Here is a 26,960-nt window from a genome sequence, read left to right on the forward strand (position 1 = left end):
GAACTACCCCCATTTTGATATATATACATATATCCCATAAGAACCTTAATGCCTCGATATCTGCCACGCATTCACTAATTGGCGTTACTTTCTGTTGCACTCCATTTGTTTATATTGGCTGCAGGGTATTGAATTCGTTTCCGGCTTAAGTATTACTTATGGATCGGCGTGCTGATATGTGAATGTTTACTTCTGTAAATAAAATGCGTTTGTTTTTATTGCATTTCAAAAAATTTGTTTTCCAGAAACTCATCGATAATCGTTGCCGTAGAGGGACAGAAGGGCGTTGACGTCCGACAATTTTTCTGCGTATGACATTTGCGCACAAACTATATTTGTTTACGATCTCAAAGTACATTATTGAATAACGTAATCGGAGCAGCCCCAGAGGAACCTGGGGGCGATATGCCAACCTAGTAACAAATGAGATAAGTATAAAATGCCACTTGATCAACAGAAACGTGCCTCCAAAATAGTCGAGCGATTGCTAAACTCAAATTTCTCCGATCAACCTGTGAACAGTTAAAGTTAAAGCTTCTAATATAATTGGGATTTTTGGGGTCCTGCCCGCACGAAGTTCTTCATATTTGAATAATTATTACCATTTCAAAAGTAAATCAAAACTGACAGCTACTTTAACATGCTGTCAAACACTGCTTGCAGTTAACAGTTTCTGAGCAGTCTGGCAACTCTGTTATGTTATATATGTATGCTATACGTGAGCCAATATACCAAGTTCGGCTTATCAGAGTTTTATGACTTCCGAGTTTTGCTCGGAAAAACCTCAAAATCGATAATTATCGATATTGTGCAAATTGTGAGATATGGAAAATACGATAATATATACTTAAAATTTCGATTCTTAATGCGATCAAAAAGCCTTCGTCGGTCTGGGTTCGGGGCTTAAAACATCTTGAGGTTAATTTATGTTGACTTTTTATAAACTCGCATATATACATAAAGTAAAATAATATAAAATAATTGTAGAATTATGAATTATTTTCGTATGGAGCTATTTAATGATGCAATTTTCTCTCTCTTTTTTATTTTTTATTTGGTTATGGTAGACAATCGTTGGTATATTAATCTCTCGCTCTACATATATATATATATATATATATATATATAGGTGTATATATATAAATGTAATTATGTATATATTATTATTAAAAAAAAAAAACTTGCAGGCACTTGGCGCTTATTGTCGCTAAAATTAGTCAAGGCATACCAGGAAGTGGGTGGGTTGGTCTGGGTTTTGGTTGGGGATCGGTTTTGCGACCGGAAAGGCAGCTCGGCGTCGACTCTCAGTTAGATACAAAAAAAAATGGCACTTAGCTTTAAGACTTAAGATACAACTAGTTAAAGATTAAAAAAAATAGAAAAGAATAGAAAAGAAAAGAAAGTGGGAAACTTTGGGCGTCTCACTCGGAGCGCTGCATGATCATCTCGATCTTGTCGCCGGCGGCGGCGATCAGCGGCACGGTGAGGCAGCAGTCAAAGTCCTGGGTCTTCATCTCGTTGACCTGTGAACGCAAGGATTTGAATGGGTTTGCCAAGGATCTGGCGATCTGCACTTGCCTGCATGATGCGATCGAAGGGCTTCAGCTGGCCGCACATGTCCGCGGGTCCGCCGCTGCGTATGCGATTGATGAAGACGCCGCGCTCGTAGAGCCCGTCCGAGACGGAGAAGCCATAGTCATCGTAGACCTTGTCCTTGTAAAGTGTGACATGGAAGATGCGCTGCTGCTGCTGCGACTGCGACTGCTGCTGATCCTTGGCATTGTTGTTGCTCGCCTCCGTGTTGGCGGAGGGACTGCGCGGTCGACGCTGCACCTTGGCATAGATAGCCTGGTTGGCCGGCAGGCTGCAGTTGCCGCTGGCGCTGTTGTTGATGTCGTGACTGCGCAGTATCTTCAGGTCGACCAGGTCGCCCAGATTGTGCAGCTGGCTGGTGGCATGCGAGAGCGGCATGCCCTGCACCGAGTGCTCATCAATGGCCAGCAGCTGGTCGCCGACATGGATCTGGCCGTTCTTGTGCGCAATGCCGCCTGCAAGCAGATGCGGAGCAAGTGCATCCGTCTCTAGTTAATGCTACGAATTGGCCGAATTGGCGACTTGCGCACTTACCTTCCACCAGGCCGCTTATGGTTATGGGTTTGGTGATATCCTCGCTGCCAGCCAGCGTTATGCCCAGGAGTCCGCCCTTGGGCTCCAGGCGCACCGTAAAGATGATCTGGTGCAGGCTGCTGCCGCTGCTCTTGCTGCTCGAACTGGCCGCCGAGCCGTACACCTTGCTCTCCATCGGCGGCGGCAAGGCCGTGCAGTCCACACTATCGTACAGTATCGTAGAGCATTGACAGATTAGCCTGCTGCACTTGCTCTAACTAACTGGGCCACTCACCTGGCATAGCGATTCAGCTCGTAGCCGGCGTATGCGGCGTGATGCGGCTGCGACTGCAACTGCTGCTGATCATTCGCATCCGTATCCTCATCCTGATCCTGATCCTGTTCATCCTCCTCCTCGACGGGCAGCTCCGTGGTCAGACTCTGTGTGTTCGGCGCACCGGCAAAGGAGCGACTGTTCGCCGGCCATCCGCCATTCGGCGCCGCATGCCGCAGCTGCACGGACTGCAGGCTGCCCGTCTCGTCCAGGCTGGCGCCGCGAAAGTAATCCGGCTGCGGTGTGCTCGACTTTAGCGAGATGCAATCGTTGTACTTGGCCTCGCCATACTTTGTGGCCACATAGGCGCTGCTGTAGAGCTCATTCTCGCCGGCCACCACGGCGCCGGTGGTGCTGGTGGTGCAGTTGCTGTAGATGGGGCTGGGCAGAAAGTCGGGCAGCACCACCCGCCTGATGGTCAGCGTGGTGTAGTCCGGACTGCTCGTCGCCGTCGGCGTGGGCGTGGGCGTGGGCAGCTCCTTCAGCAATGCATCCACATTGAAATGCTGTACGGGATGCTGATCCACAGCGAGCAGTATGTCGCCCGGCCGCAGCGAGCCACAGCGATGGGCGGGACTGCCCATTTTGACATCCGATATGACCAGGCCCGCATGACTGGAGCCGCTTACGCTGAGGCCGAGGCCGGACTTGGCCGCGCGGAGCAGTTTGACATTGAAGACGCCACTGGAGGGCACCACCGCATCGGGCATATCGAACTCCACCTCCAGCTCCAGCCAGTTGGCCGCAGCGGGCGCACCGCTGCCGGCGCGCCCATCCAGCAGCTGGCGCATCGCGGCCGCGTCCAGGCTGTACATCTTATTGATGGCCACAATGCGATCACCCGGCTGGATGCAGCCGCTGCGATCGGCCACCGAGTCGGGCAGGATCTGGGCAATGCTGACGGCACGTCCGCAGCTGCTTGCTGCGCCCAGCACAATGCCGGCGCCGTGGCTGCAGTCCAGCAGCACCGGAAAACTCTCCGCCCGGCAGAGGCCCAAGCTGCTCGTGTGGCCGCCACCTCCGTTCCCCTCCAGCGGCAGGGAGCTCTTGCGGACGAAACGCTGGCGCTGCCTGCCCGTGGACGACTTGCGTGATTCCAGCGTGCTGAAGCTATACTTGGGGCTGCCCAGCGTCGTGTGACCTGTGTGTGTGTTGCAGAGGGGCGAGCAGAAGACGAGAAGATGCGCACATTAAATGCCATTTAGCTGTATTTATAGACAATCGCCCCGCTGTGCCCAGCTGTCGCCTGGCCACTATTTACGGCCTGCCCAGCCGAAGGCTCTCCTGCCCAAACTTGGCCAAAAGCTTTTAAGGGGAATTGCGGATGCCTTCTGCTTGGATGCCTTCTGCTCTGATCGCCATGTGTGAGAAATAGTTCAGCCACATTGACTACAACTAATCCACAGCTTAGCCAGCATGTGTGCGTGTGCGTGTGTGTGTGTGTGTGTGTGTGTGTGTGTGTGTGTGTGTGTGTGTGTGTGTGGTGGGTGTGTGGGTGCCCCGATAGGGCTACCCAAGAATTTACGGCCCTAAGTAGTCGGGCCATTGTCGTCCCCGAAAACGAATAATTCGTCTGTGCATCGCACTCAGCTACAAATTGATTGACATTCAGCGAGGGCTGCTCAAAGGAAACTGAGAACTACTTTGAAAATAAATCTTGACATTATTTTATTTATTGCAAGACTCAAAATCAAATAGCGAAATCCTAAACAAACACAAATTTCGCTTGAAAATCGATTTAGTTTGAAGAAAGTTCAGATAGCTCGGAAAGTAAAAGACATTTTTGGAAATTTCGAAAGAGTTCTGAGAGAACAAAATATATAAACTAGCTAGCAAAGAGCCAAAAATCATGAAAATCGGATGATATTTGACTTATTTGAGTTATGGGTGTGGGAAATTTTGACCGTCTTGAAAGATCTAGAAAGAGTCTTGGTTAAGATTGGAAAAACAATACCAAAAGAAATTAATTACAGAATTTCCAATACGAATAGCAAATCAATATCTAACAAAAGCAAAGACCAAAAGTTCATATGTAAAGAACAAATGTTTGTATTTAAGAGCAACTCTTGGAGCAACCCTCGGCAGCGCATTGCTTCATTTGTTGATCGTCGACTGTTCATTAGCCAAACGCCCCCGCAACGAGACCTTCAAAGCACCAATTTTGGTTGGGCGCCTTGGCAGGCTTTTTTGGCGTTGCACAAGCAGCCGCCGATTGGATCACTTCGATAGCCAAACAGAGACGGAGACGTGAGCGGGAGTGGGGGGGATCGGGGAGGGAGACCAGCTGGGAAAGGAGTTGAAGTTGGCGCTGGGACTTGAACTTACCGCGTCGCGCGAGCGCATGTGCCGGCATGATCTGCATTTGTGTGTAGCCGCGTCCAGTGCTGGTGTCCAATATGGTCATGACCTCGTCGGGACTGTAGGCCGTGTGCTCGATCATTGTGTCATCAATGGAGAGCACCTGATCGCCGACTGATAAGGCGCCGCAGCTGCAACACGAACCAAAGCGAATTTCAGTTATTCGGCTTTTCAATTTTCAATATGCAGCTCATGTGTTTGTCATTTTAAACTAGATTTCCCACGCCAGGCTGTCGATGAGCTTAAGTGTTGCCAGACTAGTTTAAGGCAACAGTCTGGCAGCTCTGGTTCGTGTGAAATCAGTGCATTAAGTTGGGTGCGCTTCAATTCTGTTTGATCTAATTAGGTTTGTTCTCAAAATAGTTTACAAATTTGCGAATATTGAAAATTAATTTCCGGATTTGAACGGAGGAAAAAACTAAAAGAAATATTCACATTGTAAGCCTGAGCTGAGTTTTAAAAATATTATCGAACATTTAAATTTTAAATGTATTTTCAAATATTTGGAAAAAGAAGAGTTTAGAAATCGTTTTTAGTTTTCTACTACCCAATTAATTTTAATAGATTCTTCTAGAAATATCTTTGAAAACGAATAAACCTTAAAAAGGGAGAAAATTTTAACGATCGAAATGAATTCACTCTTTCGTTTTTAGATACGCATGGAATTCGGAACAGCTGCTGATGCTTTTGACAAATGGATAAACAAAAGGGGCAGCAATCGAGTCGGTTAAACTCTTGTGCGTAATACTCACCGATCGGCAATACTGGCGGGTAGTATGCTGGCAATATAGATGCCCGATTGGGCAACCTCGTCTATTTTGTCGGTGCTGGTGGCGGCGCCCGCGGAGCTAGGGCCGGAGCTCGTATAGTTGCACAGCACCAGGCCCAATTTATCATTCAGCGGTCGCTCGATCTCGATGAGCAGCGGCCCCATTGAGAACTCGACGCTCTGCACGACGGAGACGTCGTACTCAATGGTGAGATTGGTGTAGCCGGAAACGTGGCCGCATTTAATGATCTGCTGCGCCTCGGCCAGCGTCTTGCCAATGAGCGAGATCTAAAGAGGGAGTGAGAAGCGTTTACGGATATGGCACAAACGGAAGCGCCTGTCACGAGGCGGCCAGCCTGGCAGGTGTCAGCCATCGCGTGGTGCTTTGGATACTCACATTATCGACGCGCAGCAGCCGATCGCCGGGCTTGATCCGGCCGGTCTTGTAGACGGGGCCGTGCAGTCTCACGTGCGTTACGATCAGCGGATAGTCGGCGCCGCCCCGCAGCGTTAAGCCCAGGCAGCCGCTCTCCCGCTCCACGGTGATCTGTGCCAGTTTCGAGGTAACGTACAGACTATTTTGGGAAACTGCTGCAACAACAACAACAACAACAACAACCAAGACACAAGTGAAAGAGATGAGAAGATGAGCTCCGATCATTTCGGATCGCACTTACTGCATTCGGGCAGCGAATACTCGATCTCCACTATGGCCGGTGCCGTGTCCGCTCCGGTGGCGCACAGCATATTCATGATCTTCTGATTGCTGAGCCCAATTGTCGAGATGCCATCGATCTGGTGCAGGCGATCGCCCGGCGCCAGAAAGTCGGCCGCATGACCCACAGGATTGAGTGCCCCAATAACAGGTGGATAGGACAGATCATTGCGCTCTGCGGGTGTTTTGTAAAATTGTAAATCAATACACGTTTAATCTTCGCCAATTGGGCTGTTCAAATAAACTAAATTCCAGGTGTCAATCAAATGATAGCTCATTTATCTAATCGCGAGGCGCGTTCGAGCACTGCCACAGTCGCCGCCAGCAGTTCTCTGACAGCTGCTGCTAAAAAACTCTTCACACAAACAACTCCCATCAATCTAATAAAACATGAGCAACTAACTCTTCTTTTACTAGTTCATCTTTTACTAGTTCATTAGATGAGCTACTAGCTGTTCTATAACTAGTTCACCTACAAGTCTTACATGAACTACCAACTGTTCTTTTACTAGTTCATCTACAAGTTTTAGATGAGCTACTAACTGTTCTTTAACTAGTTCACGTGCAAGTCTTACGTGAGTTACTAACTGTTCTTTTACTAGTTCACCTACAAGTTCTTCATGAACTACTAACTGTTCTTTAAAAAGTTAACCTGTGAGTTTTAGATGAGCTACTAACTGTTCTTGTACTAGTTCGCCTGCAAGCCTTACAGGAGCTACTAGCTCTTCTTTTACTAGTTCATCTGGCTAAATATCTTGATAAAATAAATCGGGGCTCATTCTCTTCTACAAAATGTAAACTTCTTACATATTATTTCTATGCCAAAGGAAAACATTTTGCTGGTTCGCACCAGTGCCGCACTTTTCGGTTCGGTTCGTGATATATGCATGAAACTAGCTTTTGGTTCTTGACCTAATCAAAATTCATAACATTTTTTGTTTTTCAATTCGTATTGAAGGAATTCAGACCTTCAAAACATGTTCATATGCCGAACTAGTTCATTCTGCCGTTCATTTTTGGTACTGAAAATATTTTAAGAGTTTTCTGAAAGCCTCCCAAATGTTACTATAATATATACATACATAAAAAATATATTTTTTTTAAAACTAAGGTTTAATTCAGGTTCAATTTGCGCACAACTAGTTCGATTCCAGCTTTGACTCAAGGTAATATGTGGTTCAGTTGGGAACTGGTTCACTTCATTTCACGAGTTTTGCAATCATTTCTTGCAGATTGCCCTATAAAATACTCTTGAAAGTTCTTCAGTAACTTCTTGCACGGAATTCGATTTAAGTCTTCAGATATTTCTGCACCAATTTTTTGCAACACCTGGGCTAAGTTCCGTCTACAGTTGATAAAGCCTAGCGATTTCTAGTTTCTGATCATTTTCAGCTTTTTCCAGTTCGGTTCGAAGCACTTGCCGTCTGCTGCCTTGGTCTCCATTACCAATTCTGTCAGCGGCTCGTCAGGCGACACAGGCGCGCCTTTTGGCCAAATACAAGAAATTGGGAAATAAATAAAACGAAAGCCAAGCAAGGCAGGCCGAAGCTTAAATACCCTTGTGTCTACAAGTTTCTTTGAAATATCTTTGGAAATACGCAAGTTCTCGACAAGTATTCGACAGACAGAACTAAAAGATATACCCGACAACTATTTTATATAGTAGTCCGATTCGGCCATCAAGAGCATATATGCTCTGTGTGTTACACACTTCGTGACAATGCTGTGATACTCTCTGTGAGAGCATAAGAACTACTCGTAAATAAATGTATGCTTAAAAAGCGACTGGCCAACTTGTTGTTATGACAAACAACGCGCAGAGGGCAGCCACGGCGAATGGATGTGCGGCCGCTGGCAAGTTGCCAGCCCAAAAAAAAAAACAAAAAAACAAAATAGTCGACAACCCTGCCCCGCCCCCTCGGCATTATGGCCAACATAATTGAAGGCGACGACAAGACGTCATCGTCGCAGACACCGAAGACGCTTACGTCAGACGACGCAGTCCAGACCCTGGGCTAGCTCTGGGCCAGCTGCTGAATATGCTTGGCTTAAGCCCACTCTCTCCCACTCTCTCGCTCTCTTTCGCGGCATGCCACATGCGGCAAGTTGTCGGCCCGGCCATGCCAAATCAGTTGGCGCTCTCGCAATATGTCGAGATTAGTCAGGGTAACGATACGAACAAATTCTAGACTACAGACAACAGACACGACTGCAGACGAAATATGTATTATAATGTCTGGCAGTCGACAGACGCGGTAGAGAGGGGAGGGGCCTGGCGGCAGATTGAAATGATGATTTATTTTGGCAGCGCATCTCGACGGCGACGACAAGCGCTGCCCCGCGTTATCGACGCGAACGCGTTCCGCATTCAAATCGCATCGGCCCACTTTCGGCTGGAGATCAAGACCGACCGACCGACCGACCGCCCCTCCGACCACAAACGCCCCTCCACCCACCATCCCACCCACAAAAAAATAAAATATATGAATACGACTCGAAAAGCGAAACAAGAAGCGCAAATTGAAGCCGGGCCAGCCCATTTTGTAGCAAGTAAATAAATTGCTTGTGACTCAATAGTTCATAAACAGTCAAAAGAGCTACGAATTAAAAATCTGAACACTAGGAAGAGTGCTCAGTCGGGACTGTCCGACCTGCTGGTCGACTAAGCCCTAAATAATTTCCAATCTTCGCACTTTAGCCCCAATTTTTGTTTAACTTCGGTATTGGGAGTCCGATCTTTATGGCATTTTCACGGTTTGAGTGTGGCATGCAAAAGTGTATAAGAAACAATGAGAACTATATGAGAACCTACACACTAAGCTTGATATATCTAACTGATATTATTTTCGAAGTATAACATAACTTGAGATAACTTGAAATGAAAGGAGGGAAAGAAAAATAACACGGTATCGGAACATTTATGATATAGTTTAATTTGAAAGTTCAGACAGACAAACATGATCAGATACGACTGATTCGAGCTAATGAAAAATATATTTTATTATAATTATTATTATTCATATTTTGTGGGCATCAAGATGCTTTCTTCTGCCTGTTACATATATATGCCCACAAACATTATACACCATTTACCCATTATAAATCTAAGAAAAAGCTAAAAAAAAAAACAGCAATAGAATGAAAAGAAGCATGCAATTTGTGTATAATTTGTACAGCTAGATATACTCTACATCTAGTCTAGTGCCTACATGTATTTATAAGATACATAGTTCGTATCATACAAGTAAGACTGAGGCCAAACAAACATAAGCATTGTCAAGCATATTGACATATTTGCCAGCTAACATTTGCATGTTAGAGTGACGCTGTTAATGTTAATGTCAGTGTTGAGCCAATATGTTGGCCATAGTTTCTAAGTGCGAACTGTTTGAGTTTGAATTGTGTTTGGACTCAAAAGCGCCTGTTTATTGCCAAGGCTGAAACCATTTGAATGATGATAGTTGCTATATTATATAGTCGTCTGCAAGGGTAGGCAATATAGTATTTTAATTATACTAGTGTTAAACTATTTACTATTCTACCCTAGCTACTCATTGCTAGTACATGCCTCTTCTATATGCCTTTTCTCATATTGGCGATGTTTTTTTTATATTTCAAATGTTCCCCTTTGAAAAAAATCTGGCCTTAAAAAGAGAAAACGCTTTAGTTTAGTTTCAATCAAAGCAATTTGTTTAGCTGCAATTAACATAGATGGCTTACAGAACTTATATTAACATAGAACACTACTGTTAATAACAGCGTGTTAATAACGCAACTTTTAAATGAGTCTGCTGTTAAAATTTGTAGCATTCATACTATTTTTAAATCACAGATTAAAAATGAATCTTATAAGCTTTGCACTTCCAACCTAAAATATGCTTGGCTATATTTATATATGTTAAAATTGTATAATTTTTATCCAACCCCTAGATTTGGGCCTGCAAATTGATCTAACATAATAATCAAATAATTGAAAAATCTTTCAATCAATTCGAACTCCAACTGACAGCTGTCAAAAATTACGAAAAACTAAATATTGAACAATCAAATTGTGCGCCAAATATGCGGGCTGCTGTTTTCAATCTCGGGCTGATGCTTTAAAGAGTTTTCCGGCTGGAATTTCCAAAGCGGCGCCATCATAATGTTGAGTTTATGCATAAGTGGGTTTTCTTTATTTGTTTTTTTTTTTTTTTCGTTTTTGGCTGTGGGCTGCCTTTTGTCCGTCCGACACTTGAATGTGCCACACGATGTCCGGTTACGATGCCCAATTCCCGCTCTCCCATCCTCCCACCCTCCCGCTCGTTCCTTTGCTGCTTGGCTTACCTGCAAAATTGATGGCCAAATGGAGGGCATTGCGCGGCAGCGTGATTGTTGCATAGGTGGTGCCCCGCTCCGGTGCCAGGCCGGAGTCTTCCGATTGCGCCGGGCTCATCGCGCGGTCAACTGCAAGAGATGTGCGAGAAGAAGAAGAAGAAGAGGGATGAGAGAGAGAGAGAGAGAGAGAAATGGTAGCAAATGTAATCAGTGATGAGTAAAATGGCGTTAAATCAACATCAAAGGTGTTCGCCAGACAAAGACGTTCATTGACCGCGCCCACACCAGCCCCCTCCCCCGCACCCCGCCAGATCATCATTTTTTTGCCAACGGCTGTCAAAGGCAGAGCAAGACGACCGACCAGATGATGACTGCAGTCAACTCGGGCGGGGGCGGGGGCGGGGGCGTTGGCTGGTCGGGCATGGGGGCTCTTCGCCTCATGCATTTCTTAATTTATTCATCAACCAAAAAAAATAAAAATAAAATGCAAATACATATACAGAAAAGAACACCAAAAAGTAGCGCCCGAAGATCAAAGCGATCCAACGCACATTTCGCCATGGAATTTTCGCCTTTCCGGCAACGCCGAACAGCAGCAGCAGCCCGTCAAAGGCGCGGACACGCCCACCTGGCCAATAATTGCCATCGGGTGAGTCATTAAAGTTCTTAGCATATTGCCCACGTTCATGTTCAATAAGCCAATGACCTTCGGCGTTGCACAGTGTGTCAATTAAAATTCCAACGAAATAAAACACAATCAGCAGCAGCAGCAGCAGCAGCCGAAGAAGAAGAAGAAGAAGAAAAGCACAACAAAAACATTCAAAATAATAAACTAATTAATCTTTATGAAATTTTCATGTGTTTACTGTTTTTTCGCAAGCCTCCGCAGATGGCTCGATTCTCCCTTTGTAGAGCATACAGCCCAGCCGGGCCATGCATACCCGATTGAGTAGGGTAAACGGAGGGTGTGTGGTCCCCAAATCAATCTAGGGTATTCATAATATGAATATTAAGCAACCAGCTCACAGATATTACAATAATATTACACACACAAATCGAATCCAGCTTCAGACCCAATTCAGCCCTAGTTTTCCACTCAAGTATAGAGAAAAACTGAGCTAATCCTTGAGAAAGTGTCAGTGTTGTAAATTGGTTTTTGAAGCCTGGCTTACTATAAAACCCTTACCGAATACCCAAAAGGATATGTCCATATTTTTTATTTTATTTTAATTATGAATGAAGAAAGTTTTCCAGCTCCTACATGCAGATCCAGTCCAGATTCTAAATATATGTCAATGTACATACATTCCATGCAGAACTGGGCTAATAATATCAAATTTCTACAAATACTCGCATACTTTGCATGACGATTCTGTGCGGCAAAACAGGACTCAAAGTCGAATGTTTAATAACTTGTTCCAAATGATTTGGAAAATGACACAAATATCACTCGGTTATTGTACAAAAGAATGCTTTGAAGCTAAAACATGTAACTTTATGCGACTCGATTCTATGCTGAAAAAATAGACTAGTTGCAATTGCATTTGAGTAAATGTTAAACGGAGTTGGGATTGAAATAAACCAAGGTTTAAGATTTGCATTTACAATTATACAATATGCAATTGTACAATAAACGGAACACTGTGGCAACCCTTTGCTAATCAGGCTTGCATTCGTTTGCTTTGCTTTAACGATGTGGCAACGCTTTTGTGGCACACGGCGTATGCGCGATCTGCCACAATTGCGGCGTTGCCCTCCATGTGGGGCCAAAACAGACGCACACCTTAGCCAAAACACACACGCACACACACACACACAAGCGCACACACATATAGAACTTTGACGTAAACGAGGGCCGCTGCGGACGCGACTTTTATTTTCGAACGCTCAATGGCGCATAAAGTTTTTCTTAATGCCCGCCCGAGTATGAAAAACAAAAACAATAATTAGGCAAAAAAAAAAACAACAAAAAAAACCAACAAAAAAAACCAAGGAAAATCAACCAAAAACAAATGAAAAACAAAAAAAAAACAACAAGCCAAAGACAAGGGCGGAGAAGCTAAAAAACGTAACGTTAAAATTTGTACGTTTCGCTTCATTTGCCAAGCACAACAACAAATGTATCTGCAAGATACATTTGCCTAGATGCGTGTAGATACTCGTGCATAGATATATATACATATAGCGAGCATTTATTATGTATATATCGCTTTTTGTTCCCGCTTTTCGCTGTGTATTTCATTTCTATTCATTGAATTTGTTTGCTCGTCAGCTGGGCTGGGGGGTTGCGGGTTGGGGGGGTAGGGGGGGGTTGGTGCTGTTTATTTTTTATTGTTTTTTTTTTTGCCATTTTTTAGCAGCACTTTCGGCTGCGCTTTCTGACATTTTGGCCGCTTCCTTTTTGGCCACTTGGCGCGTTCGCTTTGAAGTCATTTTACATTTTACATTTCTATATTTACAATTCTTCTCGCTTTTGGCTTTTGGAACGCGTTTTCTGTTTAGTTCTTGTTTTTCTTTCTCTATTTTTTTTGTTTTGTTTTTTTCTTTGCTATTTTTATGTGGCTTTTCATTTTGATTTCCACCAGCAGCCACACGTTTTCGTCTTGATTTTCGTTCATTTTGTTTTTATTATTTATTTATTTATGTTTTTTTTTTTTTGCTGTTGTGCTTTTTTGACATAATTCATTGGATACGCCGAGCGGAAATCATGTCTGCATATATATATATTTTAAAATATGTGCACATATTTATGGGGCTTTTTCAATTTTGGGCCATTCAACCAGAATCAGTCGAGGCCGAGGCACTACTGAAGGCTTTGCATCGATTATAAGCCCAAAATGTTATATTTTTTATTGCCAAATGACAGCTGAATCATGATTTGCATGTGAAAAGCTGAGCCTCAACCCAAGCCAAGATAAATGTTTGCCCCAAGACTATTTTTTTATACCCTGAGCCCATTCAAAATGGGTAAAAAGGGTATTATGTATTTGTGCAAATGTATGTAACAGGCAGAAGGAAGCATCTCCGACCCCATAAAGTTTATATATTCTTGATCAGCATCAATAGCCGAGTCGATTTAGCCATTTCCGTCTGTCTGTCCGTATGTATGAACGCAAGGATCTCAGAATCTCAGATCTCTCTTGAAATTTTAGCTGTAGGTCCTCCTAGTGCCCGCGCAGATCGAGTTTGTTTCCGATATTCGATAACTTGCCCCATTTCCAAGTAATCGATAAAAATAGATATTGAATTCCTGTTTTTTGAGCAATTTCGGCAAATAATATGAGCTAGAGTCACCAAAGTTGACATGTAGCTTCTAGAATAGTATATATCGCCTGTTGGAAGAAGAGGGTTCAGGGTATCCCCTAGTCGGGAGGTCCCGACTAGAACCTCTTACTTGTTTGCGTTTACATTGCCTCAACATGATTTTTAGAAGTTAAACAGATATATGTTTCCCTCAAAACCGAACTCTAATATTTCTCTATCCATTCCGTTTCATTTCCATCTAAAGTAAAACCTGTTCCATTCCAGTTGCTTTCAATTTGTTGCGGGTGACAAACTTTTTGGGCGACTGCTTCATTAGGGAATTGCAAATTGACAGGCAAATTCGCGTTGCCATTTGCAGTTCCGTTTAAAAGACGTCTGGCAATACCGAAGAGCCATTAAGGGGGGCATCTTACTTTTGGGGTTGCCATTGGGAGTTGTGGGTGAGCGGGCAGTGGGGTGCGGGGAGCGGGGAGTGGGCAATCATTAAAAACTATTTTGGTGTTCTGCTTTGGTTATGGCCGTTCGCTCGCTTTTATGGCCACTCGCAGCTCATGTGCAAACGCTTTTTGGCATTTGCCTGCTGCAGTCGCAGTCGCAGTTGCAGTCGCAGTTGCAGTTAAATTTATCGGCGACAGTTGCGCCTTGCATGTTGCAAGGCGGAAATTGCGCTCAGCCGCAACGTTGCACGGGCTTGGCCAACGCATACCCAAGGGGCAGGGGCGGCTGCAGCCGGGCCCAGTTGGCAGGGCAAACTTCCTGACTAGGGCTAATCCTGGCAATTGACAACAGTTCGCAGCACACTTGGCAGGTCCGATTAAGGAAAATAAGAAGATGAACAGTTGGACACTTGAATGGCAGCACTTGAAGGCCGCCCAGGCGCACAGCATCAACATCAGCTAAAGATATTGAGCGACTGATTGACTGACTGACTGACTGACTGACTGACTGACTGACTGACTGACTGGCTGATTGACTGACAGGCAGTTGCTTCGACACACAGTTCGCTGGGGGTCGTTTTTTGCTGCTGTTGCGTTGTTTTTGCGGCACATTTGCAGCGAAACATTCCAGCGAACGCTTTGCCACATTTACTTTGAAAATAGACATCATCTCAAAGAGTGCCACTAATCCCGCCTCCCTCTCTCTCTCTCTCGCTCTCTCTCGCTCTCTCTGTCTCTCACTCTCTAACTATAAAGACTCCAGTGTGCTGGCGATCTTCTGCCTTGAACTTTTTACTGGAATATATACATATATAGTCATATTTTTATGATCTCAAATATGTTGCAAGTATATTTTAGTCTATCTCTGTCTTTCTCTCACTCCCCCTGTCTCTTCTTGTCAAATTTAACAGCCACCTTCAATTCCTGTCTTAATTAACAGCTAAGTAGCTGTTATCCCAAAATTCTAAATATGATTTTTACATACTCGTTAGCTTAATCACCTGACAAGTTAAACATGCAGCTTAACTAACTGTTAAATAATTGGACTTAGCGTTGCCAGACTTTTAAACTGGAAGACGCAGCCTAAACTTCCGGTCACCGGTGACATGAGCTTGGACAGGCACATTAATAAAAGTATTTGTTGAAAACGATACAGAACATTTAAAATAAATTCAAGTACTTTGGTTAAATAACATGAACTTTGACAGTAACCTGAAGGTAGAAGCTAAATCTGCATTTCGAAAATTTTAAAAACATTTTATATTTCTTTCTGTTTAGTTATATTCAACTGAAAACTCAAAATAGAGTTCCAAGAATTTAGAGTTTATTTACTTATCTATTTTATATTTATTATAAGAGATCATTCCATATTCTGGGGTACTCCACTGGACTTTGTGCCCGAGAGTATTTATCTTATGCCCCAATTTATACCAATTCGTATTCTCGCCCCTTCGACAGGTGTTCCCCTTAACTTCGATGTGGGCCAAAGAAACTTGTGTCGATTGATTGACGTACGAGTCGATGGACAGCTCGACTGTTTGTTATTCCCTGAGCTGGCGCAATAAACATGCTAAGAGCCAGAACCTGTGGCAGGCGGGGGAGATGAAGAAGAAAGGGTACTTAGTGCAGAGGGCAATTGTGCCAAATAGCTGACGCGCCCCGACTCGTAATATTCATGTGTCCATTGACTCTCGCACTTCATAATGGACGACAGTTACAGAACATCGGGCTTTTCGAGAATATGTATGTCAAAAATTTCACAACACAATCTATATTGTGTGTCCGACTGCGCCCCTTCTCGCAGGGGGGGGGGGTAATGGGAGGTGAGGGTTAGTCTGTTTGCCCAAGGGGCTGCGGAGGCAACAGGCGAAGACAACAAGAAAAACCAATTATTGCAAATGAACTCAAGTGTGGTTCCGCAAAAATGTCAACATCTGATAAAGCCGCAACAAAATGCGGCGCAACGAGCGGCGCACACATGCCCCCAAACCGGGTACCAGGACTGTCGCAAGGGCAGCCCAAGTGCAACAGCCGTTGAACTGAACTGAACTGAACTGAACTGAACTGAACACAACTCAGAACTCAACTCAACTCGCTTGAACTGAACTGATGAGGCGGGTCGCTGGCGGGGGCGGGGGCGAGGCAAGCATTGCGTGCAAAAAAAAAACGCACTCACAGGGGAGTGCTGCAATGCCAATGTGGCATGCAGCAGCAGTTGCAGCTACTGCATTGAGAGATCCTCAAGTATTTAGCGAGACGTTGACATTTATGCGTTGAGCTTCATAAAAAACGCGCAGGGCTGAACTCGCAGCGCCGAGTGCCAATCGAATGAACTAGTTCAAGTGAACAGCGTCAATTATCACATAACAGCTGTGGCGCGCTGTTACTAACAGCTTCAACACATGTTAAGTGGCTTTGAGTACTATGATGAGAAGAGTAATATACGTATCAGGCAAAATTACCAAATTAATTTAACAGCTGTTAGTCTATAGCACACTGTTATTAACATCTTAATGCTAAGCAGTTGTGCGATCTGCTCAACAGCTGTAAATGCATTGCATTTATATATTTTACAGTGCTGATAGACAGCATATAGGCAAATAGCCTGCTGTTATCGACAGTTAAATGCTTAAGCATTTGTATGTAAAAGCTTTCTTAAGCAACTATTAATTCATTTAGTTTGTTTTGATTTTAACGGTTTGAGTAAATGCAGAGTAAACAAACAGCTGCATTTAAATGCTATGTTAAGCAGATTGTAATCGGGGCTTGTGCTGTTATTAACATGTATATGCTGTTAAAAGTGAAATGTAAACTGCATATATTTATTCTGTTATACCTATGTGAATAAGCTGGAGACAATCAAGCCTGCTGTTATTAACTATCAATGTTAAGGCTAAACAGTTTTTATAATTTTATAATTTTCAGGCACTGTTAACAACAGCTGAGCCTATGTTAAGCAGCTGGAATTATATTTGCGCCAGCAGTTCCGACTCCGGCACAAAGCAGCAGGGCCCTGTATTAATTGTGAATGGGCTGGAGACAGTAGACAAAGGCCTGCCTCATGGCTATGTATGTGTATATCATTATGCGTATGTATGCATATTCATGCATATACATATGTACACATGGTATGATATGTGCTCATTATTACGCCGTTTTGCTGAAAATATTCGCGAGCATTCGCCAGGCGAGTGAATTGATTTATGCCCGTACGAGTCGTTGTCGCCGCGGCGTCAGCTCCTTTCATACGGAGCCGGGCCCGCCCCTAAGTGGGGCCAAAGGGCCAAGGGGGACCGCGAAGCAGTTCAGGCAGCCGTCGACTGCCGCCACCAAAGTTCACCTAATGAAGAGCCAATGCAAATAAAACATGCAACACAACATTTTCATTTGCATAGGCGACCAGTTGCAACCCACACTCACCCCCAACCCCGCCCCCAGACGCCCACTATTACAGTCCCAAATGTCCAATTGCCCGCCTTGCTTCCCAGATGCCCGAATACGCCATACGACAATTTCCCATGCAGTCTCTCTTATCGCGCACTAGTTGCAACCATGTTCTTGCAACTGCAAGGGGCACAGATTTATGCCCCGAAATGTTAATAGCCCATAACCAATCCTCGGTCGCACAGCAAACGCACGTATTGAATCAATTTTTTCTTTTTTTTTTCGGGGGGTATTTTTGGGTTTCGTTTGACGTGATAAGGTTTTCCAGTCGACTGCCATTACCATTCAATATTCAACTTTACTGTTGACATAATGAAAGGCGTTTTCTTCCGACCGACCGATAACTGGGCAAGTAAATACGTTGGGGTGGAATCAACATATACATAGTTATAAAGCTTATCAGATAGATTCGAATGTGCCCTAAACTAACATAAATCTGTGGAGCAGAATGCATTCAAGTTATCGTTTTATCGTTATATTACTATCGTTTTATTAAGCACAGCTGCCTAGATAGATAGTTTTGTTGCGAAAGGTTAACTGGAAGTAAAACTCATATGAAAAGTCACCCCTTAAACCCTTTAACAAAGCAACTGATCTACCAGCTAAACGTTTACGAAGGCAGCACAAAAAGGAAATGAAGAAAGTTAGCTCTCGCGTGAGAGTAAGAGCGAGAGCCAGCAGGAGAGATGTCTATATAGGTTATAATAGATTTGTTCAAGTGTATGATACAGGCAAAATGAAGCAATTCGGACCAAATAAACCATTTACATTCTTGATATGTAGGACACAGATCCTACTATGAGACGCGCAGATCGAGTAAGTCGGGATATGGACTGCCTTTGGGATGGCCCGTTCCGCATTTGCTTTGGCTTTGGTATCTACACACATATGGATGCCAGTTTAAAGTCTCGAAAGTTTCATTCTCTAGATCGGACAATAAACACCGAGTTACCCGTTGTGCGGGACTCAGGGAGAAAGAGGCACAAGAATGCAAGAACTTTCGGCTCGATTCCACCTTGGAGAGTCTAATGAAGTGAGAGAGAGAGAGCGGATATACCTAGTATCTAAGTATAAGCTCACAGCTGTCTGCTCTTAAATATTTGTCACTCTGAGAAGTGAGAACTGAGAACTCGCTGCGCATTCTCGGCATTCATAATCAACACGTGCAGAGGGCGTTGACAAAAATCGCAAGGGCTGACGACAACGACGACATCGAACTTATGGAAGCTGCATGTCATACAGATGCAGATACAGCTAAAGCTGCAGCCACAGATACAGCTACAGATACAGATACAGATACATTTACAGCTGCGGATAGAACTGCGCCCCGACAACAGACAATAATTATGCTGAATGCGTGGAGTCGGCACTGGGGAGACGGCAGATGGGATATGGAAGATGAGACCGGAGACAGGAGACAGGAGACGGGAGTTGAAGTCTTGGTCGTGCTCTAGCAGTCGACGTCTGCCACAAACTCTACAAATTAATCCAAACGGTAGACGACAACAGCAACAAAAACAACAACAGCTCGCAGCAAAACAAAAACAGCAACAAATTACATTAATCGTGTGCCTTGTGTGTGATGAAAATGCTGTTCTGGATCATGATGATGAAGTTGTTGATGATAATTTGGCTGGCTGTGCCTTTCAGTGTATACCCTGTACGCAGCAGACGCTTGAAGCGGCAGGCTTTAAGTTGTGCAGCATTCAGCGCAGAAATCTATTCATGGTTATTTCTATATATTCCCGATCCAGATTCCGAAATAATAGTTAGTATTTTGTATCTGAATAGGTTATTCTTATTTGCTTATTCCGAACCTCCAGACGCAAATGCAAAAGTCTATCTAAGTAATTCTGTGCTTTCTATAAGAACGTTTATTACTGATTGAAACTATCTATATAATCCTTAGCTTTTTTGATTCTCTATATCTTTCTCGATCTCACCTCGTTTTAGTATATAGTTTATATTTGTCATTAAAATCGCAAAGAAGAAACATATGAGTTAGCCCGTGTACAGGGTATCTTACAGTCTAGCATGCTCTAATATTGCATGCTTATTGCATTTGTATTTGTATTTGCTGCTGTTTTTGTTGCTTGTTTTTGTTACTATTTTTAGCCACGTTGAAATTGTGACAGTTTTTCCTGCCAGCTTCCAAGACCAAAAGATGCATCCACACCGATGCATTAAATGTTCATAGCCCTTGTTGACTATGTATCTGTGCGTGTGTGTGTGTGTGTGTGTGTGTGGGTATTGTATGTGAATGCGTATGCAGAAGCTGCTATCAACGAGTACAATGCACGGCCTCTGTGCGCAGACTTTTCCCCAATATTTATATATTTTCAATTCTAAATACATTTCATAGACTGTGAGTGTGTGTGCGTGTGTGTGGTGTGCGTGTGTGTGTGTGTGCGACATCAAGTGACGTCGTTGATGCGGATTTCGCGCAGAAAAGTAAACAAAAGTCTGACAATTGCCACAGCAGTTGCAACATCAACAACAGCAACAATTGCTGCAACAACAGCAACATTTTTGCCGCACTGTGGAACCACATATACGAAAAAGCGAAGAGGAAGCTCAGTTACAAGAAAATGCATCTTCGGCTGATTTCCAATTAACATAGATAGAACAGTTGCCTGGAACAGTTGCATTAGATAAACAAAAAGAAAATATATAAACTTTTTAACAGCTCTGCATGACGAGCTTTCACTAGCAACTGTTAACAGTTTAGCCATGTTCTGTTAACTGTGAGAGATAACAGTTTTTAACTAGCAAAAGCTACCAGGCCTGCTGTTAAATGCTATGTTAAAGCAATTACAAGTCCATTACGAGCGCCTCTGTCAAGATGTGTATCGATGGCTAAAGGGCTTATCTTTCTATAAAGAGATCTTCTACGATCTTGGAGTATATAAAAGCCAGGCTTGTGAGATTTCATATATAGCTTTTGATATGACTCTTCGTTAATTACTCAACAGTTGGAGTCGAGCCTGGGCTTAAGTCAATATCTCACTTGGCATGAGAAAAAGTATAAGACTTAAAGCCCTTTATTTTACTTTCTCAGTGGGATCTATATACAGCCTAATGGGATCTATATGATAAACTTTGTACTTTCGAAGCACTGTCAGGACTTTGACTTATACTGAGAAGCAAAACATTAAATTTAGAAATTTGGATTATTCCCATAGATGCTATATGATATAGTCAATAGTCAAGCAATTACCTTCACGCCATGATGCTGGCTATATCTCTTTATAGATATAAGGGCGTGTCACAGTTGTGCGCGCATATTCTTCAATTGGTTCCACTGTGCATGGCAGTCAATGTCATTTGCCTTAGCCTGTCTTAACACTCAGCTGATGCTGTTTGTGTTGCTGTTGCTGTTGTTGTTGTTGTTGCTGTTGTTGTAGCTGCTGCTGTTGCTGCTGTTGCAGTTGTCGCCCATTGTTGCTTCCGTTTGGTGTGGCAGCTTAATGAGAGCGACACCCAAAAGGATTTGCCGCATGGCCAAAAAGAAAACGAAAACGAGTTGCCCTCCGGAATTGCAGACACTCCTGTGTGTGTGTGTGTGTGTGTGTGTGAGTTCCATAAACAAAACCAAATGCTGCATTTGCCGCAGGGGCATACCCCTTGTATAGGCAGAGGGGCACAGGGTGGCGGGTGGCGGAGTTCGCCTGTGCTCATTTCGTTTCAATTGCGTCAAATTGTTGTGGCAACTTCTGTGGCTCTTACCGCACTTATGGCAGCAGCTCTTCGCTTTTGTTTATGCTTGGCGAAAAAAACAAACATTAAACACACACACGCGCACACACACGCACACACACACGCACACACAGCCAAATGTGTTCGATTGTCGAAAATCGTGGCATTTCAGCGATTTTTCACATGTCTCTGTCGAATAGGAAAAACAAATTTTAATGTTTACCCATTTGCCAGCGACGCGTCGTCTTGTCTGCGCCCCCGCACCACCAAGCCGCTGTGTATTCCGTATTCCGTATCCCGTATTCCGTATTCCGTATCCCGTCTTCCGTATCCCTAGTCTATTCGTATCCCCCTAAGCGTCTTGAGGTTCATTGAATGCAGTTGTGAAAAAATAAAAAAAAAAAAAAACAAATTACATGCGAGCGAGCATTAGGAAAATCCACCCGCGAGACCGAGTGCCAACCTCATGGTTGCCCCAAGGGAGCAAGTCGAGCGCAAGATTTTGATTGCAATGCCCAATGCAAGGCCCCTCAATAGGGTATGCCCCTGCCTGGGGTAGCTGTGCCCAGTCAATGCCAGACTCGAAATAAACCCAACGGCAATAAAGTGTCGCCAACAATTTAAATGACCTGTTGATGGATTCGAACAAAATAAATAACAGAAACGAGCAGGAAACAATTCCCAGCTATGGCAAAAGTGCCTCAGATATGCACTGTATATATGCATATATGCATATATATCTTTATATGCATAAGCTAGATCTTGGGCGGATCTTGTAAATTTGTCTAATTCAATTTATTGACCATAAAACTAATTTCCGTATTAATTATGATCTGTTTCCACTGCAAAAGCGCATTGCGAACATCGTTTCTTTAGTGTATTTCACATTTTACATTTCACATTTCTATTTTGGATTTTTATTGTGCCAACATTTTCAGTTAATCATGCTCTGAATGCAACTCGTTAAAAACAAAAAAACAAAAAATAACACAAGCTTCAGATGCGCGCAGTATCTGAGTTGCACGCAGATACAAATGTATCTAGAACATAAACTAGAGTCGTTGCAAGCTACCAATTGACGCCCATGCAAATGTCGAACGCATTTCAATTTTCTAATTTTGTCATTCAACAACAAATTCCATAAATTCGTGGACATTTTTCATATTTGTTGTCCGACACGTTCACCGATTGTCGGCTAATCAAATTGCTCGTTCAAATATTCGAGTGGGTTGCGGCCGGGAATAGAAGAGTGCAACAGAAGTCAACTATTAAAAACAGATTAATTGATGTGCGCTGAAAATAAATCATTTTAAGAGCTTGCAGCGCGCTTTTACTAAAAAAAAAAGCCTTAACAGTGTCTTTACAGTGGCTGTTTAGGCAATCACACTGTATTCGTATATGGAAGCTGTGGCGTGCTTTTGGTCGCTACAAAAACATAACAGTGGCTTAACAGTATCGCTGCATAAAATATAAATGTTAAATAGAGCTTTCCGTAGCAATGCGAACTTTAACAGACTGTTAACATTTATGCTCTTTAGGCTAACTGCCTGTATTTGCTAGCTGTGAACATTGACCGCAAATAATTGAGAACAAGCGCTATGGCAAGGTAATATTAACATTAATATTAAGATTAACTGGTAATATTAACAGTGCCTTAACATTTATGCTGTTCAGGCAGCTTGATGAGCCCCTGAATAAACTAAATCAATATTAGAGCTGTGGCACGCTTTTATCTGCCACAACAACATCTACTTTATGTTAACATTGGCATCTTATCAAAGTTAACAGAGCTATGTGTATCTGTGTGTCCCAAAAGATAGATTTCATTGCGTACATTGTCGAAATTTCATTTCGAATTTTGAAATGTTTTTGAGCTGATTTGATGACTGTTTAATGTGAGCCATAAAAAATGAATATAGCAGCTAGTGCTGATAGTACGTAAGGTGGGGTTGAGTGTGTAGCATAAGGGTTATGCTCAGGGGTAGGGGCTAGCATTAGAGGATGGGTATCTCTGGGTCTGCTGCCATTTGGTGCATTGTGCGGTGCATTGACACAGCGCACCTTTAGATTTTCTCAGGCCCTGTTTACATGCGGGGCACAGAGTTGAGTGTTATGTAAACCGAAGCAGTTGTTGTTGTTGCTGCTGTTGTTGTTGTTGTCGCTGTGTAAACAAGTGACATCTGGCCATCCATCTAACAGGCCATGCCACAGCACTTATGAGTGCCCGCCCCTGTTTGGTTTGTTGTGACAATTGTATCTGCATCTGTATCTGTATCTGCAAACTGTTGTATCTCAATTAGTATCTTTAGCTAATGGTAGCAGTCGTATCTGGTCGTATGGCCGAGCTGGGTCAGCCTTTGGCCATTGTCTCAGGCAGCTGCCTCAGCGAGGCACACACGCACACAAATATGCGGCCAATCTGTGTGGCATTCCGCGCTAGCAGATTAGGCTAGCAAATTATATGGAAGCCAATGGCGTGGCCAACAATGCGCCGCATCACAAAATATTTAATTAAATGCTTAATTACGCTTGCCATGCCATAAATTCATCAAATGCAATTTAAGCTTACACACACACGCGCCCCACGACAACGAGGCGGACCGGCCTCCTTCTTGCCCCTAGCCCAATCCCGCCAACCAGCTGCATGCGTTAATGTGCAGATGCAGATACAAAGATACACAGATACAAGTACTTCGGGCTGGCAGCGCAACGCATCTCGTTTTCATTCATTAACAGAGTTCGGCTAAAGCTGAGCACCCTGGTCGCCGGGTTAAACGTTATGTGCCATAACTCTTCCAACTCGCCACCGAGCGGCAATGAATCCCGGCAATCTATGCAACTTGAAGCGGGCAAAGCAGCTGCACGCTCGTGAGTCGTGAGTTGTGTTTCACAGAGTGCAAAATAAGACTTGTGGGCACACAAATTGGGTCAGAACCGCAAACTGTGTACGGCTACGCACTCTGCAAAGTTAACATTTAACATTAACAATTATTCGCCAGAGCTTAGAGCTTTAACATAGCGTCACTTTAACATTTCGCACGTTAACACATGTCGAATTAAATTTCTGGACATTAAACTTCCATATTTCTGAATGATAATATTTACATAAACAAGTTATGCTGTTAATTGCATGGCAAATAACAGCTGTTATCGTCCCATTAACATCACGTTTGATCAATGTTAGTTTTACTAACTTTACTTTTCTTATTAGATGAGCTTCTAGTTCTTCATTTTTGATCATTTTGCAAACCAGCATTAACTTAAGCTGACATATTTTACGCTCAATAACAAAAAGTAGCGTCACACTGTTAACGTCACATTAACATTATTGATTGAAATCTTGAAGAGAAGAGAAACCCTGGAAGAGCCCGCCCAACATGCTGTTATTGCTTTTAATTGCAGAGAAACTTTTCCTGTATATCGCTTTAACTCAATGGAGAATCAGTGGTCAGGTCAATGGGTCTCCATTTCCATGCCCACACACACACACACACACACACACACAAACACATGTGCACAGTCTCCGAGAGATAGATACGCATGCACAGTACACGAAATTGACAAATTGCAGTGAAAATTTAGCTTTTGAAATGAAAACGAAATGCGAGCAATTATTTTTAATTGAAAATGTCAAACATGTTGGCTGCTGAAAAGAGTCGGCCAAGTCGTCAAGCGGCCCAGCCAAGTCTCGCGACCAACTGCTGCCCAGCAAATGTATCTTACAGATACAAATACGCATAGCATACGCTGCAGTGCGTTATGCTTCAGAAACTCAAAAAACAAAACTAAATAAAAACAAAATAGTGTAGAACGAAGAAAAAAAACGTGGAAAACTTATTAGGAGCGTATGCGTCGCGGCACTTGAGGGCCACTTTTGTGCGGCAACGGGACGCAGTACCTTGAGCGGAAATGCGATAACCCTGAGCGACGGGAAATCGAAGCAACTTAAAACAGAAGCACCAGCAACAAATTTGAGGGGCTGGGGGGAGCTGAAGCAATCGTGTACATCATGATTGATTTGGAAAGCCACAAAGCTGAGCGGAGGGCTACTTCATATGCGTACATCATGGTTGATTTGAAAGACTACATTGCTGAGGGGGGACTGGGACAATGCGAACATCATGATTGATTTGGGAAGCCACAAAGTTGAGCGGAGTGCTACTTGATGTGGAAAGCCACAAAGCTGAGCGGACGGCTACTTCATATACGTACATCTGACTGATTTGGAAGACAACAAAACTGAGGATGGACTGGGACAATCCATACATCATGATTGATTTGGAAAGGTATAAAGTTGAAGGGAGGGCAACTTCATATGCGTACATCATGATTGATTTGGAAGACTACAAATATGGGGGTGGGCTGAGACAATTCATGCATCCCGATTGATGTGGAAAGCAAGAAGCTTGGACTGGGATATGGGTACATGATTGATTTCTAGATCTAAGAAATTGAAGGGTGGGTCGGCATAGTACGCGAATACATCACAGCAATAAATTTGCGCATGATTGATTTGAAGAACTACAATATTGAAGTGAGTAGCACTACATTATTGGTACCGCAATACATCATGATTGATTAGGCGACGAGTCTAAGGCTAGCTCTTACCAGATAGCATGGGCGCCAGCGCAATGCCATTGGAGTCCTGTTGCTGCTGCTGCTGCTGCTGCTGCTGCTGCTGCTGTTTGGTGGTCAGCTCCTGCTCCTGCTTCAGAGCGCTGGACTTGCCGGGCACACAGCCGCCAATGGGCTTCTTGGATTTCCACAATTTCATATTGTAAAGTCACAAGCTGCGAGTGTTTCGAATGGATTTATACAATTGTGTTTTATATATGGGTGCTATGTGCAGATTGAAGGCACATTGTTCTGGCCAGGGCTTGGCCCTCGAGTACGCACAATATGCTCAATATCTTTTTATAAACTATAGAGAGCTGTGCACTTGGACTGCGATATTTGGTTTTGCTTTTCCGATTTGCGCTGCATAATCAAGAATCCCAAATAAATACGATAAATGCACCAGTGAACAGCGGCCGCACAATAATCAAAAAAAGGAAAAATAAATGAAAAATAAATGAAAATGTAGAGCACACACACACACACACACAGACGCACACAGACGCACACAGAAGAGGCGCGCGCGTGTATTCAAAAATTGAAATTGTGACGCCTGGCGAGGGCGAAGCAGCGAGCGCGCGTTTGTTGAATGACGACTTCTGCTGCTTGTGGCAGTGGCAGTGGCACGTCCGGCGTACACGACGAGAAATTGCACAATGATTCAGAGGTCCGCCAGTTGCCGGCAGCCCGCTGTACGCTGGCCGATCTTACAGTTAGTTGCCTCGCAGTCGCAGTCGCTGTCGCAGTCGCAGCCGCTGTCGCAGCGCATCGACGCGTCGCGTGTATCTTGTAGATACGCAACAGCAAGCAGGCGCTCTCGCGCTCTCTCGCTATCTCTCTGTCTGGCTCTCTGTGACTGTGCATTTCTCATTTTCCCGGCCATGAATTTTCATTCTATGCTCAGCAAAC

The 26,960-nt window shown here is 43.8% G+C and overlaps 1 protein-coding gene across 2 annotated transcripts; it reads right to left on the reverse strand.

Annotated features, from left to right (window-relative positions):
• Nucleotides 1-1,174: 1,174 nt before the first annotated feature.
• Nucleotides 1,175-26,661, reverse strand: Grip (Glutamate receptor interacting protein). Of its 2 annotated transcripts, none has more exons than XM_064699469.1 (10): nt 26,046-26,661; nt 10,606-10,725; nt 6,245-6,457; nt 5,965-6,155; nt 5,551-5,855; nt 4,766-4,929; nt 2,402-3,581; nt 2,128-2,330; nt 1,579-2,048; nt 1,175-1,523 (listed from the first exon to the last, which is right to left on the reverse strand). In XM_064699469.1, exons 1-10 carry the CDS (start codon nt 26,209-26,211, stop codon nt 1,422-1,424), a joined length of 3,114 nt encoding a protein of 1,037 aa, XP_064555539.1. In that variant the 5' UTR covers nt 26,212-26,661; the 3' UTR covers nt 1,175-1,421. The 2 variants fall into 2 exon arrangements, with proteins under 2 accessions (XP_064555539.1, XP_064555538.1); XM_064699468.1 differs by having other exon boundaries at nt 5,965-6,158.
• Nucleotides 26,662-26,960: the final 299 nt, after the last annotated feature.

The sequence above is a fragment of the Drosophila montana genome, unplaced genomic scaffold, assembly GCF_035044405.1.
Source record: "Drosophila montana isolate Dmon_TW-CO22-7 unplaced genomic scaffold, ASM3504440v1 contig_924_1, whole genome shotgun sequence".
Lineage (NCBI taxonomy): Eukaryota > Metazoa > Arthropoda > Insecta > Diptera > Drosophilidae > Drosophila > Drosophila montana.

Coding starts and splice junctions, on each gene's coding strand:
- Grip (XM_064699468.1), bottom strand. CDS start 26,211: ATGAAATTGTGGAAATCCAAGAAGCCCATTGGCGGCTGTGTGCCCGGC. Junction 6,159..6,244: donor GTATTCGCTGCCCGAATGCA/GTAAGTGCGATC, acceptor TTGTTGTTGCAG/CAGTTTCCCAAAATAGTCTG. Junction 4,930..5,550: donor CCCGCCAGTATTGCCGATCG/GTGAGTATTACG, acceptor TTCGTGTTGCAG/CTGCGGCGCCTTATCAGTCG.